The 20613-nt window shown below is 45.1% G+C and overlaps 1 protein-coding gene across 2 annotated transcripts in view; it reads left to right on the top strand.

Moving 5' to 3' along the window:
- Window positions 1-3003: 3003 nt before the first annotated feature.
- Window positions 3004-20613, top strand: part of ST8SIA6 (ST8 alpha-N-acetyl-neuraminide alpha-2,8-sialyltransferase 6) — a 163314-nt gene continuing 145704 nt past the window's right edge. For both annotated transcript variants that reach the window (XM_068238577.1, XM_068238576.1), the window contains exon 1: window positions 3004-3154. In XM_068238577.1, the coding sequence (XP_068094678.1) occupies window positions 3063-3154 (92 nt within the window). In that variant the 5' untranslated portion in view covers window positions 3004-3062. The remainder of the gene's footprint in view (window positions 3155-20613) is intronic.

Raw genomic sequence — 20613 nt, 5'->3', positions numbered from 1 at the left:
CCTATACTGTGGCCACCTTTGCCTGGCTACCTATACTGTGGCCACCTATGCCTGGGTACCTATACTGGGGGCACCTATGCCTAGCTACCTATACTGCGGCCACCTTTTCCTGGATACCTATACAGGGACAGCTATGCCTGGCTACCTATACTGCATGCACCTATTCCTGGCTACCTACACTAAGAGCACCTATGCCTGTCTACCTATACCGGGAGCCAGGGTTGTATCAAAAGCCATAGCAATCATAGCAGCTGCTATTGCCCTCGCAGCCCCGCTTCGATGCTCCTGGACCCACCGGCGGCTACTTCTGGTTTCGCCGTCACCGGCCGTCAGGCTGGGAACGCGAGTGATTCTTCGCGTTCCCAGCCACAATAGCACCCCCTATGCTGCTTTTGTGGCAAGAATAACTCGCGTCCACAGCCTGACGGCCAGTGACGGCGAAACCGGAAGTAGCCGTCGGCGGGGACAGGAGCATCGGAACAGGAGCTGCGAGGGCACCAATCAGCTGCAGGGAAGCCCTAGATGAGTTACACTCATTTTTTTCCCCTGACTTAAGGTTCACTTTAAAGAGACACTGGAGCCTCTAAAATGCAACTTTTTATTAGCCAGCCGTGTTAAGCACTAATGCATTAGCTGAACCGCCGCTATCCCGCGGCAAAACGAGCCCTAATCACCCTCAAACACTGGGGCAAAAATCCACGACTTTCTTGGTCGTGGATTTTGCTGCCCGGCAAGGCAGAGCTTTCAGCTGCAGCTCTGCCTCCATTCACGTCTATCTTTCGTGGATCTGCGCCTCCTCCCCGCCCCTCTCAGTGAAGGAAGACTGAGAGGGGCGGGAAGAGGCGGAGATCCGCAGGAGATAGACGTGAATGGAGGCAGAGCTGCAGCTGAAAGCTCTGCCTCCAACAGGAAGGAGCCCCGCAATTTGCCCCGGGCATTTCGGGGTGATTAAAGCCTCGTTTTTCCGCGGGACAGCGGCGGCTCAGGTAATACATTAGTGCTTAACACGGCTGGCTAATAAAAAGGGGCATTTTTGGAGGCTACAGAGTCTCTTTAAGAGTGTCTCCATCTGAGGGCCCCATGAAAATGTTGCTATGGGGCCACATGATCACTAGCTACGCCACTGCTGGGAGAACCTATGCCTGGCTACCTATACTGGGAGCACCTATAGCTGGTAACCTATACAGAGGGGGGGGGGGGGATGTAGGCTCCGAAACGTATGCTGTTACATTGCGAGAAACAATAAAGACAGTTTATGGCTGTTTATGGATGTTCTAGCTTGTTCATACTTTGATGTTCAGCGAGGGGTGTCATCCCCTTTTTCAGCTTTACCACTAGACCGACTCAAGTTGAATACTTTAGTGAGTGCGAGACAAAATCTTTTCTTTAGAGTAGACAATGAATTCTAGGCAGCTGGCTAGGGCCCGGAGAGGGTCTAGGGGCCTGGTGGATGTAGCCCCCACTAAATCGTACTAAAAAAAAAAACAGGTGACCATCAGCGGTGGGAAAAAAACAAACTCTATATTGCCTAATGCCCCATTTAATCTTATTCCTTTTCTGACGTTGTTTTCGTTGTGATGTCATCAGCGATCGTTTGCCCACTAACAGCAGTCTAGCTTGCGTACAGAGCTTTTTTTTTTACAGCGTGCCTCTGCAGGCTTAAAGAGAATCTGTATTGTTAAAATCGCACAAAAGTAAACATACCAATGCGTTAGGGGACATCTCCTATTACCCTCTGTCACAATTTCGCCGCTCCTCGCCGCATTAAAAGTGGTTAAAAACAGTTTTAAAAAGTTTGTTTATAAACAAACAAAATGGCCACCAAAACAGGAAGTAGGTTGATGTACAGTATGTACACACATAGAAAATACATCCATACACAAGCAGGCTGTATACAGCCTTCCTTTTGAATCTCAAGAGATCATTTGTGTGTTTCTTTCCCCCTGCAGCTATCTTCCACTGAAGTGTCAGACTGTTTCTTCCTGCAGAGTGCAGACAGCTCTGCCTGTATGTAATTCCTCAGTATGTGAAAGCCCAGCCAGCTCAGAGGAGGATTTATCCAGCTTGTAAAAGATAAGAGAGAAGAGAGAAGCTGCTCTAATCTAAATAATACACAAGCAGTGTGCAGAGAGGGGCCTGGAAGGGGGAGTTCATAGCAGAACCACAACACTGAAGAACTTGGCAGCCTTCCAGACACAGGCTGACAAGTCTGACAAGAGAGAGATAAGTTGATTTATTACAGAGATGGTGATAGTAGAACGTGCTGCAGTTAGCCAGAACACCTTAGAATAGCTTTTGGAACTTGTAGGATGATAAAAAACAGGATGCAATTTTTGTTACGGAATCTCTTTAAGCCCAATCTACACGATACGATTCTTTGTGCGATTCGATTACGATTCTATTTACAATGCGATTAAATCCGACATGTCCGATCAGGATTCGATTCTATTCAATTTGCCATTGCAAAACAATGGCAAATCGAATTGAATCGAATCCTGATCGGACATGTCGGATTCAATCGGAACGTAAATAGAATCGTAATCGAATCGCACAAAGAATCGTATCGTGTTGATGGGGCTTTAGGGTGGCCACTAACAATCCGACTACTACATAGATTTGGTAAGATTCTTGAAGAAAAAGATTGGATCGTTAGTGGGCACACTAATCAGCTAGTAGTGCATGGCAGGCATACAGGAATGTAAACCTATCGCATTTTCCCTGAAGTTATCCCCTCAGTCAGCCTCCCCGAGCACCAGTTTGATAGCCAGTCCCACAAGTCACGACAATCTCCCAGCTGATAAACCGCTGCAGCGTCTCCCCCGCTCCTCGCCCATCGCCTCTGCCGCCTGTACGGGCAAACGGCGCTGCAATGCTCAGGAGCAGGCGGGGAGGGGGACTGGGAGGGAGGCGGAGGAGGAGGTGGGGGGCGGTGAAGGAGGAGGACGGCTGGGCGGGGATGGACGGCAGACACAAGCTCTGGGGCTCGGAGACAGGTGGGCAGTGGGTGGCACAGGGCTCTATCACTGCCAGGCAGCAACAGCAGCAGCTCTGCACTCACCACCATGAGGAGGACCGGAGTCATCCTGCTGGGCACCAGCCTGCTGCTCGTCTTCATTACTGTGTGGCTGGCCATGGGAGATGCCCCCCGATACAGGTACCGTCCATATATGGGGGAAGCTGCGTCCATCCTGCCTGCTGGCATTGCCCAGGGCTGGGCTGGGATCACTGGGCACCGGGCTGACCCAGGCGGGCAATGTGGGCATAGAGAGCCAGCATGTCACCTGCAGTCATCAGTCAGGGCTGCTGTCAGCTCATAGCAGGAACATGCTGCACTGTTATTATCAATATTGCCATTTTTATTATTAATATTATCAAAATTATAAATATTATTACAACTGTAGCTCAGCTAACTGAGCAAAAGTGCCATGTGAAGTTACTTTGCATAAGGCTGGGTACAGTCTGGAAAGTTTTTATCGCCTGAAATGATCATTCTTAAATGAGAGATGAGTTTTTTGATGAGACCTTCCCATTGACTTTTGAATCTATACGATTGGTGGGGGGTGAACCGAGACTTTGCGCAAGTTTATTCAGACTCCAAGAGTCAATGATTATAATGAAGTGGCTTATTGGATTTGGGAGCTGATAGTTCGTTAACTGAAGCCATAATGAGCCCTTCGGACGAAATGAGCTTTGGAGATGGTTGTAGCGGCGGTTTTGGAACGATTGTTGTACAGACGTGCTTTTCGGATCCTGGAGCATCGTTGTGTGTATTGCTGTGTGGAGGCAGGGCGAGGAGGTGTGCTAGTGAGAACAATAGGCATTGGCTGGATGGGTCATTGCTAGGGAGGGCAGTGATGTCAGGGGGCACCTGTACAATGATTTCTGGCAGAAATTATCTTGTATGCCTGTTTTATCCAAGGAGACTCCTAGGTACACACAATGAGATTTTTATGTCCGATCGATTATTTCCAACAAGTCCAATCTGATTTCTGATCAATTTTCTGATCACCTCTATGGAAAATCGATCAGATATCAGATCGGACCTGTTAGAAGTAATCGATCTGACAGTAGATCTGACAGAAAATCTCATTGTGTGTACTGAGCATTAAGTCGGCCATTCTCTCATACATCTGATAAGTCCTCCAGTTCAGAAATTGCAAATAAAAAAAATACCCTCGCAACTGGTGAGTTGAATTTAAGATTTGTGGCTGACTTACTTCAGTGAATCGCAATAAGCCCCCTTCTTTTCTTTTCCTCAGCTATTAGATCCCAGCTTGGTGAAGGGCAGTTGTGGTTTCTAACATTAAAAAATAAAATTAAAAAAATGGCTAAAAAGTGTTAGTGCCCCAAATATATATCTGTAAGCTCATTTTCTAAAATAGGTCCTTATATGTCCCCTAATTTTTCATTTTTTTTAACCTGGTCTGTGTGCCTTTGCTGAACTGTGCAGTGCCAACAGGATTGTGGGAAGTTGTTTTTTTGTTGTTATTTTTTAGCCACAGTAACAAGCTTATCTCAGAATGCAAATAAGGTCGCGTACACATTTCTAAGGCATGTCGCCCAATCCTGGACCTGATCCCCTTGGGCAATAGTGCTGGGCTGCGTGCCAACTGTGCAGCTGATGACGCGCTGTGTTGCTATGCAGGGGGCGGGGACGACAACGGAGGGACAATGAGCAGTGTATATGTGACATCACACAGTGGGCGGGGGAGCAGCGCAAACAATGGGATCGGAGTTACTGAGGTTAAGTGGATCGCTTGTGGGATTATTATTATTATTATTTATTGTATTTATAAAGCGCCAACATATTAAGCAGCACTGGACATTAATTTAGGTTAATATTGGCCACCTCAGCCGACGTAAGCCAGGCGTGTGTAGAAGGCATTACAGAAACCTCCCATTTCAGATAAACTAAGGACACCAACCGGAAGGTAACCAAAACCCCCTCCTCCCTTTGAAGAGTCTACACAGTGATGTTAGCCTGTTATCTAGGTGATGTTTGCTGTGGGAGGGACAGTAATCTGTAACAAAAACAGTAAATTAACACTGAGCTGAGTTAAAAACAAAAAAGGTCAGAAGTGATGTCACTTTTGGAATCACGGAAAAACAGTAAAAATGGAAACCAGCAGAAATATTTTTTTCTTTTTTCATAACACACTTCTCTTACATGTGACAGAGAACACTAAAAAAACAGTTAACAATGTTCTACCCAGAAATTTTTTTCCAGCCGGGTGACATGAAAAAGTAGCTGGGTGGGGAGAGATGAGAGAATGCAGGGCCGGTACTTCTGTGAGCAACTCTGCTTACAGTATAGGAGGAGGTGAGCCGGTGACAGCCGGGTGGTCACCAAAACTAGCCTTGTGGAGCACCCAGCTAAAAGAGTCTGGGGAGAACACTGAGTTAATATGGAGTTTCATACCACTTTAAATGTGGGACCATTACATTTTAATTCTGTACTGATCTTAACGTTTTTTAGTGACCTGCGCCATCTGTGCTTGGTAGACCCTAAAGAGATACGGCACCCTTTGTACAGCTCAAACACAGGGCCCCCAATCACAAGTTTGGGTTTGAAAAAAATCACCATAAACCATGTATGATACAACTACAACAACAAGGAAAGATTTGTAAAGCGCTTTGCTCCCGTAGGACCTAAAGTGCATAAACTTGTCTCAGATCAGTACATAGGGATGTGTACAGGGGAAAACGATATGTGATCATAAATACCAGACTAAACAGGTGACTTTTCAGTTTTGATTTAAATGTATCCAGGGTTGGAGCTGTCTTGATTACATTTGGCAAGGCACTCAACAGAGTAGGGGCAGCATGACAGAAGGCTCTGGCTCTGAAGGTTTTTAATTGGAATCTGGGGGTGGTCAAGTTATTGGATCCTTTTGATCTGAGGTGGTGGGAGGTGTGATGTAGTTGGAACAAATCCTTCAGGTATCCGGGGCCTAGGTCATATAAGGATTTGAATGTTAGCATGCCAATTTTGCAGAGGATTTTCGATTTTATGGGTAGCCAGTGTAGGGAGCAAAGGATTGGTGTTCTGTGGCAATGGGGGGGTTGGCTTAACAGTCTTGCGGCAGCATTCTGTACTAGCTGCAGGCAATGTAGGTCTTTATTTGGAAAGCCTGCATAGAGGGCATTGCAATAGCCCAGTTATGATTAGGGATGCTCGCTGGATTCCGCGGAATTCTTAATTCCGCGATTCCGGCCGGAATTAGGTCAATCCCGATTCCGGCAGTCGGAACGGAATTGCTAAGCCTCTAAAACGGAATTCCACGGAAATTTTTTTTATTTCCGTGGAATTTTCCTCCTCCTCCTCCTCCGAGGGTATCATCTTCCAGGGAATTGCAGTTTTTCAAAAGCCAGCTTACATACCATGGCTGGGAATTGAACCCAGGCTGGTCATTGAACCCAGGTCTCAGTGTGTAGTAGGTAACTGACTTAACCGCTATACCACCAAAAAGGCAAGGCCATGCCTGGCTACAAATCCTTAAGAACACTACTTTTTCTCTTGGATTGATCATAATGGTACATGCTAGGCTGGATTTAGCATGTAGTGTTGTTGGTGGTATAGCGGTTAAGTCAGTTACCTACCACACACTGAGACCTGCGTTCAATTCCCAGCCATGGTGAGTTGGCTTTTGACATGCTACAAATCCTTAAGCAAGCTAATTTTTCTCTTGTTTTGATCATAATGGTACATGCTAGGCTGGCTTCAGCATGTAGTGTTGTTGGTGGTATAGCGGTTAAGTCAGTTACCTACCACACACTGAGACCTGGGTTCAATTCCCAGCCAGGGTATATAAGCTGGCTTTTAAAAAACTACAATTCCCCGGAAGATGATACCCTCGGAGGAGGAGGGAGAGAGAGAGAATCCGGAATTCCGCGGAATTAAGTACAAATCCGGCGGAATTTTCATAGCGACGGAATTGAACACTGACGGAATCCGTGATTTCCGGCGGAACGGAATTTGCTGGTTCCGATCATCCCTAGTTATGTGAGGAAAATGTGAACTAGGGTTGGCAGATCCTCTGAAGGAATGAGGTGCATGATTTTTGCAATAATGTATTCCTGAGGTGAAAAATGAAAGCTTCACAACAGCTGAAATGAATTGAATCCTTAAAGGACACCAAATCAACAAATTAAATAAACAATTGTAGCTATCTTCCTTCTCCTAAAAATTACTTTTTAAGATATTCCACAGTTTTATTTTATGTTTAAATCTACTTTTTAAGTTTTAACTGTTTTATTGTTTTTGCTCAATGACACATTCATTGAAGTATGCCAGAGCTAAAATCTATGAACTGTTGATCCCTTTTATCTCTTTTCTTCTCTCAGATGCCATTTTCTGCTAGGAAAGTGTTTTATAGTTGGAATTTCTTATCAGTGAGGGTCACACTGTAGTCACTTCCTGTCTGAGTCAGGACTGAGTCAGCCACTTACATACCTGATATTTAACTTTTTCAGGCAGAGAAAGAAAAAAGGAACACAGCATAGTTATTTGTGTGCTAGGCACGGTACATACCCATGTCTATCTCATCATGTCATATCGGGTATCCTTGAAGTTTAATTCAAAGCCTGCAGGAATGTTTGTAAAGCATTTCTACACAAATATTGAGAATTCCTAATGAATATACTGTATACTAGTCTACCTAAGCCCATATAAAAACGGGCTCTAGGTAGGGAAATTATCGCCGCCCGCCTCCCACCGCCCTGCTCCCTGGCCTCACCTCCCATCCCAACGGCTTTCTGTACTGCGCACATGCGCAGTACAAAAAATCTTCGGACGGAAAGATGCTGATGACGCAGGGACAGTTAGGTTTTATTGTATAGGATAGCTGCAATGGTGTACAATAGTGGCTGATTGGCAAACACCACCCTTCATACAGGGGCATGTGCTGCCATTAGGTTGTAGAATGTTGACCTAATGATGCTACTGTAATCCACAGTAATGTTTCAGATCAGGAAAATCTAAGGTGTGTGTACCGTATATAGCTGAAAGTGGGATTACACTCTTTTTTCAAATAATAAAAAAATGAATTCTACATTGATTAAAAGGTATATAAATAATTTCCCCCTCAATAAATAATTATTACACAGTCAGGAGAATGCACCTGTGTGAACCTGCAGTCCCTTAGGGCCCGTTTCCACTAGAGCAAATCCGCATGCGTTGTCTGCATGCGGATTCGCATAACTAATACAAGTGGATGAGACTGTTTCCACTTGTCAGTTTTTTGGTGCGTTTTTCTGTGCAGGATTTTTCTGCACGGTAGGGCCTGCAGAATTCGCCTGCGTGTGGAATGCAGGCGATTCGCAGGCAATGTATTTAATAGGGGAAAACGCACATGCGTTTTTTGCCGCGATTTCGCGTGCGAAATCGCAGTAAAACTAATGTACATTGAGCCAGGGAGTGACATGGTTAAAATCGCTGATAGCCTGCCTATGCGAAATCGCATGCGAAATCGCGGCAAAAATCGCATGCGGAATCGCATCCGCATGCAATTTTGTCAGCGGTGGAATCCCAGCGATTCGCACCGCACTAGTGGAAACGGGCCCTTATTATTGATGAAGCCGAGGAAGAGGAAGTAGTGTTTTCATATCGGAGCTTGGCAGAACAAAGAGAAATCGAGAGCCCAATATGGTGTAGTATTGTTAAGTTGGTTGTGGTTTAAAGCAAAATATTTAGATATACTCACAAACATGGGTTACCCATAGGCAACCACTTCAAGTGCAGGTGGGGAGTATTAGAACCTGACCCCACTCAGGTTTTTAAGATGTCGCTCTCTGTAGATAGGAAACGGGGTAGCACCCCTCCCCCGAGGGTGGAATCAAGATTTCAGCAAGGCCTGGTGTACAGAGGCGCCAGAGTAGAATAAAAACGTTTAAAAACCGTCTTAAAACCTCTTTTAGACGATTTTTAAACGTTTTCATATTGGAGCAATTGTGATTTTTGGAGGAATTTTAGAGCGATTGCATTTTCCATGCAGAACTGAGCTCAAGATGGACGCTCACCCAGGATGAATATAAGGAAAAGTATTTGCCGTGGTGCATGGCTTCAGACACAGGAAAAGCTGTTACAAGTACAGTACATACAGTGCCAAAATATGTTTTTTTTTAATTCATCATGTATAGAGTTTAATCTTGCTTCAAAGGATATCCGAGGCAATTAATAAAATCTAGCTTTACTTACCTGGGAGTTCTTCCAGCGCCCTAGAGGTCACATGTGTCCCTCGCCGCAGTTCTGGTCTTCTCCTGGGTCCTGCTGGCAGCCTGTGAAGTATCATTGACCCCCAATGGGTCGGCATCTTTTCTGCATGCGCCCCGCCCCACATCACCGGGAGCATTCCGCCCTTGCGCATTAAATATTTCGGGAAACAGCCTAGTGACGTCTCCTCGCTGTCCTCAGCCACGTCCCTCCAAATGTAGATGACAATAAAATATCAGAAACATTTATTGGCCAAGCGCGACTGGGTCATGCCCAGAATTGCGTTTGGCACAAACACTGCTCAGAATGGAAATAAAAAATATAAATAGTAAACCAGTTTTAACGAGTATGATAACACAGAAACACAATAGCTGCAGCTCTAACAAGATATGTTAAAAACAGCGTTTTAATAGTCAGTCTATTGGGAGCATCCACCTGCGGCTGCAAACCTTAACCACTTCAGTCATTTTTCACCTTATGAATCCGATCAACTTCCACCTCCCATTCATTCGCCAATAACTTTATCACTACTTATCACAATGAATTGATCTATATCTTGTTTTTTCCGCCACCAATTAGGCTTTCTTTGGGTGGTACATTTTGCTAAGAATAATTTTTTTCTAATTGCATTTTAACGGGAATATTAAGAAAAAAATGGAAAAAATTAATTCTTTCTCAGGTTTTGGCCATTATAGCTTTAAAATAATACATGCTACCATAATTAAATCCAAAGTAATTTATTTGCCGATTTGTCCCGGTTATTACACCATTTAAATGATGTCCCTATCACAATGTATGGCGCCAATATTTTATTTGGAAATAAAGGTGCATTTTTTCAATTTGCATCCATCACTATTTACAAGCTTATAATTAAAAAAAAAAAAATAATAGTAATATACTCTCTTGAGATGCATATTAAAAAAGTTCAGACCCTTAGGTAACTATTTATGTTGTTGTTTTGTAATTTTTTTTTTGTTTTAATTAAAACATTTATTTGGCGTTTTTTTTTTGGAGTGGCGAGGTAAACAGATAATTTTAAATGTAATTCATTGTGTATATTTAAAAAAAAAAAAATGTATGTAGATGTAGTTTTACTATTTGGCCACAAGATGGCCTTAGTCATTTTTTTGTTTTTCATCCTGTAAGCTCTCTTGCTTACAGGAAGTGAAGGGAGGATATGACACTTAGAAAGATCGCGGCTTTTCAGAGAAGCAGTCGGTCTTTCATATGGGGTCTTAGATCAATGAATGGGAACTGTGTTCCCATTCATTGATCTCCGGGGTAACGGAAGGTGGCGAGAGCGCGCGGGGCAAGCGGCAGTTAGTGCAGCCTATCTGGATGAGTATATCCGTCCAGATAAGCTGAAGTGGTTAAAGGGAACCCGAGGTGAGAGTGAGATGGAGGCTGCCTTATTTATTTACTTTTAAACCATACCAGTTGCCTGGCTGTCCTCTTGATCCTGTGTTGCTAATACTTTTAGCCATAGACCCTGAACAAGCATGCAGCAGATCAGGTACTCTGACTCAGCTGACTCAGGTTTTACTGGTTTAGCCATATGCATGTTTAGGGTTTTGACTCAGATACTACGTATACCAGAAGACCAACAGGACTGCCAGGCAATTGGCATTGTTTACAAGGAAATAAATATGGCAGCCTCCATATCCCTCTTACCTAGGGTTCCCTTTAAGATAAGATGGGGGGCCGCTGGATAGAGTTCAAGAGGTTGACAGCAGAGGGAAATAAATAATTCCTATGCCTTGTGGTCCTGGTGGAAATGGCCCAAAACCTCGATCCAGATAAGAGCTGACTGGAGAAGCGGTGGTCTGGGTGTGAAGGCAGACCATGATGTCCAACAAGCTCTTGTCAGGTATTTCCCCCGGGGTCCACACCTGGCAATGGTGGGGGCGAGGGGAGCACATGAAGCCTCTGGTGGGTCCTTTCAGATTCCTACATAGAGATCCAAAAGCATTCCTGGTCTGTTCCCGTGAGGCACCAGTCCCCAGGGATGCCTCAGATGCTTAGTAACTGCTCTGCAGCTGCCTTACACGGTGTTCATTGAGCGGCTGCCTTGTGCTCTGCTGAGGCATTTGACGTGATAAACGATTGTCAGACATTGCAGACGGCATCTGTTACTGCTGGATTCACCGCAGCAGCCGACTAATGCCTTTCCAGCTGCCCTGCCAATCAGCTTCCAAACTGCGTCCCTCAAATCAGAGAGCGAGCGGCGAGCGCTCCATCAGCGCTTGTCAGGCTTGTCAGACGCCCGTCCAGCACCGCGACCTGAAACACCATCGCAAAGAGAACCAGCCCTCAGGCAGGGAGCACACTTGTGTCCCTCTGATATCTATTATTATTTATATAGCACTGACATTTTCCACAGACTTGTCTTGTCTCCTATCTGTCCCTCACAATCTAATCCCTACCAGTCATTTTTCTATGTATATATCGTGTAGTGTTTGTATCGTAGTCTAGGGCCAATTTTAGGAGGAAGCCAATTAACCTATCTGCATGTTTTTGGGATGCGGGAGGAAGCCAAAGTGCCCGGAGGAAACCCATGCAGACACTGGGAGAACATACAATCTCCATGCAGATAGTGAGTGCCCTGGCTTGGATGCAAATCAGGGACCAGCACTGCAAGGTGAGAGTGCTAGCCACTACGCTATTGTGCCGCCTGTGCTGTGATTGTGTTTTGTTTAACGTGTTTGACTTTTTTAATTTGCATTTTACATTTTTTTTTCTTTGGAACAAAACGTAACTGTAAACATGCGCAGTATGTGGGGAAAAAAAGCAGAAAGCTGTACTTTACATTATACATGGATGAACGCAAAGCAGCCCATTGACTTTAGTTGCATTTGCTGCCACAGCATTTACCATGATGCGGCAAAACAATTGCGATTCTAATAAATGCGCTCCCTTCTTTACTTCACTAGCTGTATGCTTGTTCCAGGTTGGCCAGGGACTCAGAGCTCGTATACAGTAGATCAAAAAATGTATACATACCTGGGGCTTCCGCCAGCCCCATATGCATGGATCGCTCCCACGCCGCCGTCCTCCGATACCTGCAGCTCCGGTACCGGGTCCTGTCACTCCCATTAGTCGCCTCCAGTCTACGCAGGAGAAGTGCGCTCTTTGCGTATCTCTGACTCCGACTGACGGAAGTGCAGGGAAGCGGAGCTGCAGAAGACTGAGGACGGCATCGTGGGAACGTTCGGAGTGTATGGGGCTGGAGGAAGCCCCAGGTATGTATACATTTTTTGATTTATACAAACTCTGGTACACTTTAACAATACAATCCTGCAGCCAATCGATGAGTTCAAATTGCCACGGTAAACAATCAGAAATGAAACCAATCAGATCTACGGGATCGATACAAAAAAACGGATGCATTCCATCGATCCGATCAAATTAGTGGGAATTCAGACAATAATTGGCACAACCGATCGTTTCCGATTAATTACCGCAGTAATCAAAAGCGATCAATTCACCGCAGGATTGTATGGTTGAAGGACACCTTTAAGCAGCGATCACACTTACGAACATGAATGATTTCTTGTTTATAATGCTTGTTTCAACACTCACGACATCCACATTCGGCTGACGGCAACAGATCTACGACCACGTGAACCACGCGCGTATGTGATATTATGCTACAGTCAACTCGTTTTTTTTTCATGTATTGCAAGTGTGAGTCATCCCATTGATTTACATTGCTGTGCAATTTTGTATGCTGGGAAACTGTGGGCGATTCTGGAAGTGTGTTCCTTGTCTTGCACACAAGGCCAGGGCGAGGCAGAGGCAGGGGAGGCACCAGCCTCTGGGCGCACAACAGACTGTCAATGGCCAATGACGTGCTAATAGTTGCATTGATGCAAATTTTATGGAAATAATGCAACTTTGAAATTGGCTATTCAATTATATTCATGTGTGTACAATAAATGAATATAAGGTCTTGATCAATAATACAGTGCACTTATATTATTGCAGTTGCCTGGCAGGGTCGAACCTTGGCTATTCCTATTTAGTAAGCCTGTAATTATTCAGTAGGGAGTCCTTAGGCAAGACTCCCTAACGCTGTTAATGCCTACTGAGCACCCCCTTGTGGCTGCAGTTTTCAAGCACTTTGAGTCCGGCACTAGAAAAAGGATATATACAAATGTTGGAGTCACACACCTGAAACAAGCATGCAACTAGTCTAGACAGACTTGAGTCAGAAATACCAGATCTGCTGCATACTTGTTCAGGGTCTATGGCTAGAAGTATTAGAAGCAGTGGATCAGCAGGATGGCCAGGCAGCGTGCGTTGTTTAAAAGGAAATAAATAGGGCAGCCTCCATATCTCTATGACGTTGGGTTCCCTTTAAAGTAAACCAGAGATGAACAAGTCTAAACAATCAATACTTACCCGGGGCTTCCTTCAGCCCCATAAGCACATAAGCAAGTGTGAGTCCCTCGCCAACCTCCCCCGGCCTGCCGTTCACCTGCAATCAGCCCCGGGAACATGCTCAGTCGCGCATGCGCAGAAGGCCACGACTGACAGGGCTGATCGGCAGACCGCGGAAGGACGGCGAGGGACTCACACGTGCTTATGCTGCTGGAGGAAGCCCCGGGTAAGTATAGATTCTTTAGATTTGTTCAGCTCTGGTACACTTTAACCTCCCTAGCGGTATTCCTGACCAAGGCTCGGGGAAGGGGGGGATGCTGCTTGGTTGGGTCCCTCCTTGGTCGGAGTTACCACCAGCGGAGCGGAATTTAATACTCATCTCCCCGGTTTCTGGGCAGTCTACTCTGTGTCTTTCGAGGGTCTCAATCTCCTGGGTGAGATCGCCGTCTGTCACATGACATCTTCCCCCTGTAGCCGAAATTAGTATGGCCAGACTTCCATGGTGCCTCCAGTGCCCACATTTCCTGTTTCTAGGGTGGGACCCCCCTGAGCGGCTTCAGTACTGAGTTGCTACCCCCAGGCCTGCTGGCTCCCAAGAAAGATCAGTATATCATATCTCGGGAGCCAGCAGAGATGGCGGTCTGTAATTTGGCACAGGGTCTGTAGGGGGACAGTTCTGGAGTTCTTTGACTTTTCATGCAATTGGGGTGCTTCTCTCTACTGGAGACGCACAAGTTGATAAAAAAAAGTCCCTGATGTGCACGTCTCCGACCCAGCTGTTCATCAGTCGTTTTGGAGAGTGCAAAACTCATGCTGGGCATGTGTGTGATGAGGCATAGACCCTAGTGGCAAGGGGGCACCGTCAGACCCCACACCAGAGTTATTAACTCACTGACCATATCTGCCAGATCATGACTTTTCATGCAATTGGGGTGCTTCTCTCTACTGGAGACGCACAAGTTGATAAAAAAAAGTCCCTGATGTGCACGGCTCCGACCCAGCTGTTCATCAGTCGTTTTGGAGAGTGCAAAACTCATGCTGGGCATGTGTGTGATGAGGCATAGACCCTAGTGGCAAGGGGGCACCGTCAGACCCCACACCAGAGTTATTAACTCACTGACCATATCTGCCAGATCATTTCCTTTTTACAGACTGAGGTCTTAAAGGGCGTACACACTCCTTGATTTTATGTTGCCCTTCAGGGATTGTGACCCGAGGGCAACATTGCTGGCCGGCCTGTACAGAGGCGTGTCAGCTATGTAGCTGATGACGTGTACTGTTGCTATGCGGGGGGGGGGGGGGGGTGTTGGGTGTGTGGGCGTGACGAAGCAGTGCGTCTGTCACATCTTGTGGCGGGCAGGGGAGAGGTGCAGGCAATGCGATTGTCCGTTGCGGGGGGTGAGTTGACCTGCCGGGTGGATTGCTCGTGGGTTGGCACACGCAGTTGGTCACCACTTGCTTCCTGTGAACTGCATGTCCTGCCTTCTCATGTAGATGAACTGCCTGCTGACTGCATCCAGAGAGCAGAGAAAGCAAGTTTTACCTCAGTTCCAAGCATATTTAGCCCATTAAAGTGATACCTAAAACTACATACACATGCTAATATAAACCTGTCTGAGGTGTCCTATAAAGACCAGCTTTGCTGAGAATCTAGTGCAGTGATGGCTAACCTTGGCACTCCAGCTGTGGTGGAACTACAAGTCCCATGAGGCATTGCAATACTCTGACAGCTCTAAGCATAACTCGGGGAGGCAGAGGCATGATGGGATTTGTAGTTTTGGCACAGCTGAAGTGCAAAAGTTAGCCATCACTGATCTAGCGTGTGTACAGCGCCCCCCTGGTTCCCAGCGGATCAACACGGCTAAGCGATGGATGCAGGACTGTGGAGTCGGAGCAATTTCGGGTACCTGATTCAGAGTCGATGGTTTCATAAATGGAGGAGTTAGAGTCAGATGATTTTTATACCGACTCCACAGTCCCGCATGTTCAAAGGCATTGTTGTCCCCCATCTATTCCCCCCCGATCGGGTTGGTGGAGGAGGAATGGTTGGAATGACGTGGGACGGGAATGGAGGGCATCGGATCAGACGGTCGCACATGTAAGTTAACCCCGTTTCTCTTGCGGATAACAGAGGAGACGCAAGCTTGCCACCTGGTTGAGCATTTATTGCCATAAAATGGGCAGCACAGTGGCATAGTGGTTAGCCCTCTTGCCTTGCAACTCTGGGTCCCTGGTTCGAATCCCAGCCAAGTCAACATCTGCCCTCATTGTATCACAGGAAGAAATAATCATATTCTGTTGAAGCTATTAGCAGCTAGATTTGCTGTGTAAACTATCTAAACTTTAGATAAGATATATAGACAAGTTAATTGTTATAGTTAGTTTTTCATCTCGGATCAGCTTTAATGCGTTTTGTTTCTTTTCTATTGCTTTGAGCATGCTTGAACTTTGACTACACATCTACACTGGCAGCCTGCTTAGATTGTACTGCAATACACCTGACTAGGATGCCTGCACTTTTTCTCTATCCTGCATTTTTAAATGTAAGTTTAATGTTGTACCGTCTTGAATGAACGCTACAGTCTTTCACCCAGTCTTTCAGTCTCAGAGCTAAAATATTTGACCTATTGACCTTTTTTAAAAAAAACCAAAAAATCTATCCCCTGCACTCAGAAGCTGTTCTCTTCCAGACAAGAGTTTTGTGGCTGTAATTCTCTAAAGCGGACCTGAATTCAGAACTTCCTCTCTGCTCTAAAAGATACGCAACAGCAAACATTTCTTTGTTACACCTGATACAAATTCTGCAGTAAATCTGCAGTGTATCTACTTCCTGCTTGCATGGAAGCAGACATATTGTTAACATCCTGTGCTTTGAAATGAGCTTATCTGCCGTAGCAGTCAGCTGACACAGGGGAGAGATCAAATTACAACTTGTGATTAGACATAGATTGGGGGGGGGGGGTTAAGTCAGACTAAACTCTCTAAATACATACAGGGTGCATTTCTCTATGTTTTACTTCTGTCCTGTGCAAGAGTTCAGGACCACTTTAGCAGTGAGGATTATGCCACATAGTCTGACTGACTGGACAGAAACTGTCACTTGCAAACCTGAAAGATTAACTCTTTCAGGGGGAAAAAGCAGAAAAGGAACACAGCCTAGTTATATGTATGCTTGGCACTGTACATACACACATTATGTCACATGTCACCTTGGGTACACTTTAACAGAGCTGCTCAAATCCAGAACTGGGAGATACCCGGATAGTTGCTATCCGGATATCTCCCAGTAAACCTGTGCGGGGTGGGCGAGGGGGTCAATCTTACCTGTCTGACGTTGTCTTTGTTATTCCCTTGGCGCCTCCCACGATGCGGTCCACGCGCGTCACGTGCTTACAAACACTTCCTCCTTCAACCTGGAAGGAGGAAGTGTTTGTACTCACATGACCGCCGCTTGGACCGCATCATGGGAGGCGCTGAGGGACGGACCGAAGAAGACGTCAGACAGGTAAGATTGATACCCCCTCCCACCCGCACAGCATTACTGGGAGATATCCGGATAGAACTATCCGGATGTCTCCCGGTTCCGGATTTGTGCAGCTCTACACTTTAATTATAAGTACACTAATGCTAATGTGTTTGAATCTTGTATTTATAGACTGAATTGTAATGTATATCATTATAGAGTAAATAAGCATTTTTCAGCAGTGTACCCTGTCATTGGTAGATCGGTCTACAGATTGTAAACATTGGTAGCTGTTGGTTGCTGGTTTTGATGGTTGTTCTGTGCTGCACTTTATTACAGAAGCTGAAATATTATTTCCCCATAGATTGTTGTCTGGCTTCTGTCACTGGCACAGACAGGCTTGTGGATTGAGGCAGAGTGCAGTATTCCGTAATAACAATCCTTCATTTTCCTGACTGCACTAAACTGCGGAATAGGCCGGCTGTGATTGGTTGCCTCTGATAAGGCCCCCTTCTTACTGTACAGATGTGTGTCTGGATCATCGCTGTAGGCTCTTTAAATATGAACATAAAGAGGCTCTTTAAATATGAACATAAAGGGATGATTTGGGAGAAGCGCTTCTCATAGCGAATATAGGAGTTAGGGCCCTTTTCCACTAGCAATCGCAATCACAATCGCTAAACGCCAGCAATTTTGCAATTTTACATCAATTTAGTGAAGCGATTGCGATTTTGAAAAATCGCTCTGGCTGGGTTCACATATAACATAGCGCCAAAAAGTAGCGTTTTTGGAAGGTGGGTTTATGTTTTTGGAGCGTTTTGTGGTTTTTTTTTTTTTTTTTTGCACAGTTTTTTCATGCATTTTGCATGCGTGCAATTGCATTTGCGGTTCACTAATACAAAACGCATAAGCGTTTTCTATGCGTTTTTAAATCTACATATATGCAAATCACTAGGAAGATAACAGGAAGCGAAAACGCATCAGATATCTTTATTTTTTTTATTGAAACGCATGAAAAACGCAATGCATATGCGTTACGATTGACTTTCATTGTGTGCATTTTGGCAGCCAGCCTGCATAATAGGCAACACTGCCAGCGCTTGCAGAACGCTTACTGTACAAACACAGTGCACCGCAGCTTCTTCTGCATCCCATAGACCAGGGGTCCCCAAACGTTTTGGGCCGATGGCCGGGTCAACATACTTCAGACTTCTGGGGGGCCGGAGTATACATAAAATGATGTCGAAGTCTTTGGGCTTGATTCACTAACTGGCGCTAAGCTAGTTAGTGTGCCTTATCACTAAGTGGGCACAAACTACAGCGCTAAGCTTATCTGAGGTTAGTGTGCCTTATCTGAGGTTAGTGTGTCTTATCAGTGTGTGATGTAGCTTTGTGCATCTTTTAGTGTGCAAAAGCTATTTAGTGTGCACAAAGCTACTTAAGGGGCACTAACCTCAGATAAGGCACACTAACCTCAGATAAGGCACACTAACCTCAGATAAGGCACACTAACCTCAGATAAGGCACACTAACCTCAGATAAGGCACACTAACCTCAGATAAGGCACACTAACCTCAGATAAGGAAAACTAACCTCAGATAAGGCACACTAACCTCAGATAAGGCACACTAACCTCAGATAAGGCACACTAACCTCAGATAAGGCAAACTAACCTCAGATAAGGCACACTAACCTCAGATAAGGCACACTAACCTCAGATAAGGCACACTAACCTCAGATAAGGCAAACTAACCTCAGATAAGGCACACTAACCTCAGATAAGGCACACTAACCTCAGATAAGGCACACTAACCTCAGATAAGGCAAACTAACCTCAGATAAGGCACACTAACCTCAGATAAGGCACACTAACCTCAGATAAGGCACACTAACCTCAGATAAGGCACACTAACCTCAGATAAGGCAAACTAACCGGCTTAGCGCCGGAAAACTCTTTTTTACTCCGGCTCTAACACTTAGCGCCGGTTAGTGAATCAAGCCCTTTGTGGGCCAGACAGTGAAGCATACCCAGGTGACAACCTGCAATGGACAGCAGTGTCACCTGATGTGGAATTTGATTGGAAACCAGCAAATTACTGCTTTCTGGCTTCCATGTGGATGGATGGGTATATCCATAACAATAATATTTAAAGATGTGGCTGACCGCATCTATAAGTAATACATTTTGTATGTGGTGGTGCCGGTAAAAAAGCCTCAGGGGGCCACATTCGGCCTGCGGGCCCTATGGTGGCCATACACGGTACAATGTTTTCATCCAATCTTACCATTTCTATGTAATATAAGGGAACTGCCTAAATTATCTTTTCGATAAATTCACTTAATTTACCCTTATACTAAATAGAAATGGTAAGATTGGATGAAAAAATTGTACCATGTATGGCCACCATTAGTTTGAAGACCTCTGCCATAGACTAACATTGCTGCATAAAACGCTGCGGTTTCCTCTACGCTAGAATTTCTGCTATGTGTGCACCCAGCCACTCAGAATCGCTCCAGAAAGCGACGGCGCTTTGTAAAAAATTCAATTGCGGTTTTCCTATGTTAAAGTAGTAACCCTAGCGATTTAAAAATCGCTAGCGGTTTGCGATTTTGCTGAATCGCACTGCTTTGGAAAAGTGCCCTAAATGTGTTTCAATCGTTCTTTATTACAGTGGACCTGACCTGAACTCTTGCACTGGACAGAAGAAAAACATAGAGAGATGCAACCTGTATGTATTTAGAGAGTTTAACCTGTCTAATCCCCCCTCATCTGTGACTAATCACAACTGCAATTTGGTCTCTCAGCTGTGTCAGCTGGCTGTCTCGGCAGAGCAGCTAATTTGTAAACACAGGATGATTACCCGATGTCTGCTTCCATGAAAGCAGGAAGTAAACACGCTGCAGATTTATTGCAGGATTGGTATCAGCTGTAACAAAGAAATGTTTCTTTTTAAAGGTTATAATGCTCGTTATTATTGCTATTGCTTATCTTTTAGATTAAAGAGGAAGTTCTGAGTTCAGGTCCGCTTTAAAGGCATATTTTCCTTTTTATGTTTATAGTTTTTATACTAGATAGTAATGCTGGCCACACATGTCAAGATTTTCATTCAATTTTTTCATAAACTATTGATTTTAAATCAATGGTAGGAAAATCTAAAATAATTGTTATAAAATGATCTGTTCGATTCAATTAAATCTCCAATGTGTGGCTCTCACTTTCAATAAAACTATCGTATTTTGATTGAAAACAATTATGTTCATAAGTTGTCCAACTTATTCATTTTACTGAATTAAAAGTGCAATTGAATGGCCGATATCAGGTGCTGGGGAGAGAAAGGAGCTTAGAGAGTGTGGATGAGGGAAGAGAGGGGATTACTGAGGGTGCTGGGGGAGAGAGGGGCTTAGTGAGGGTGCTGGGGGAGAGAGGGGCTTACTGAGGGTGCTGGCCCTGCTGGGGGAGAGAGGGGCTTACTGAGGGTGCTGAGGGAGAGAGGGGCTTACTGAGGGTGCTGGGGGAGAGAGGGGCTTACTGAGGGTGCTGAGGGAGAGAGTGGCTTAC

This window comes from Hyperolius riggenbachi, chromosome 5 (genome assembly GCF_040937935.1).
Source record: "Hyperolius riggenbachi isolate aHypRig1 chromosome 5, aHypRig1.pri, whole genome shotgun sequence".
NCBI classification, from domain to species: Eukaryota; Metazoa; Chordata; class Amphibia; order Anura; family Hyperoliidae; genus Hyperolius; species Hyperolius riggenbachi.
Note: the sequence above shows the minus strand (reverse complement) of the source record. Positions and strands in the feature narration are given on the sequence as shown.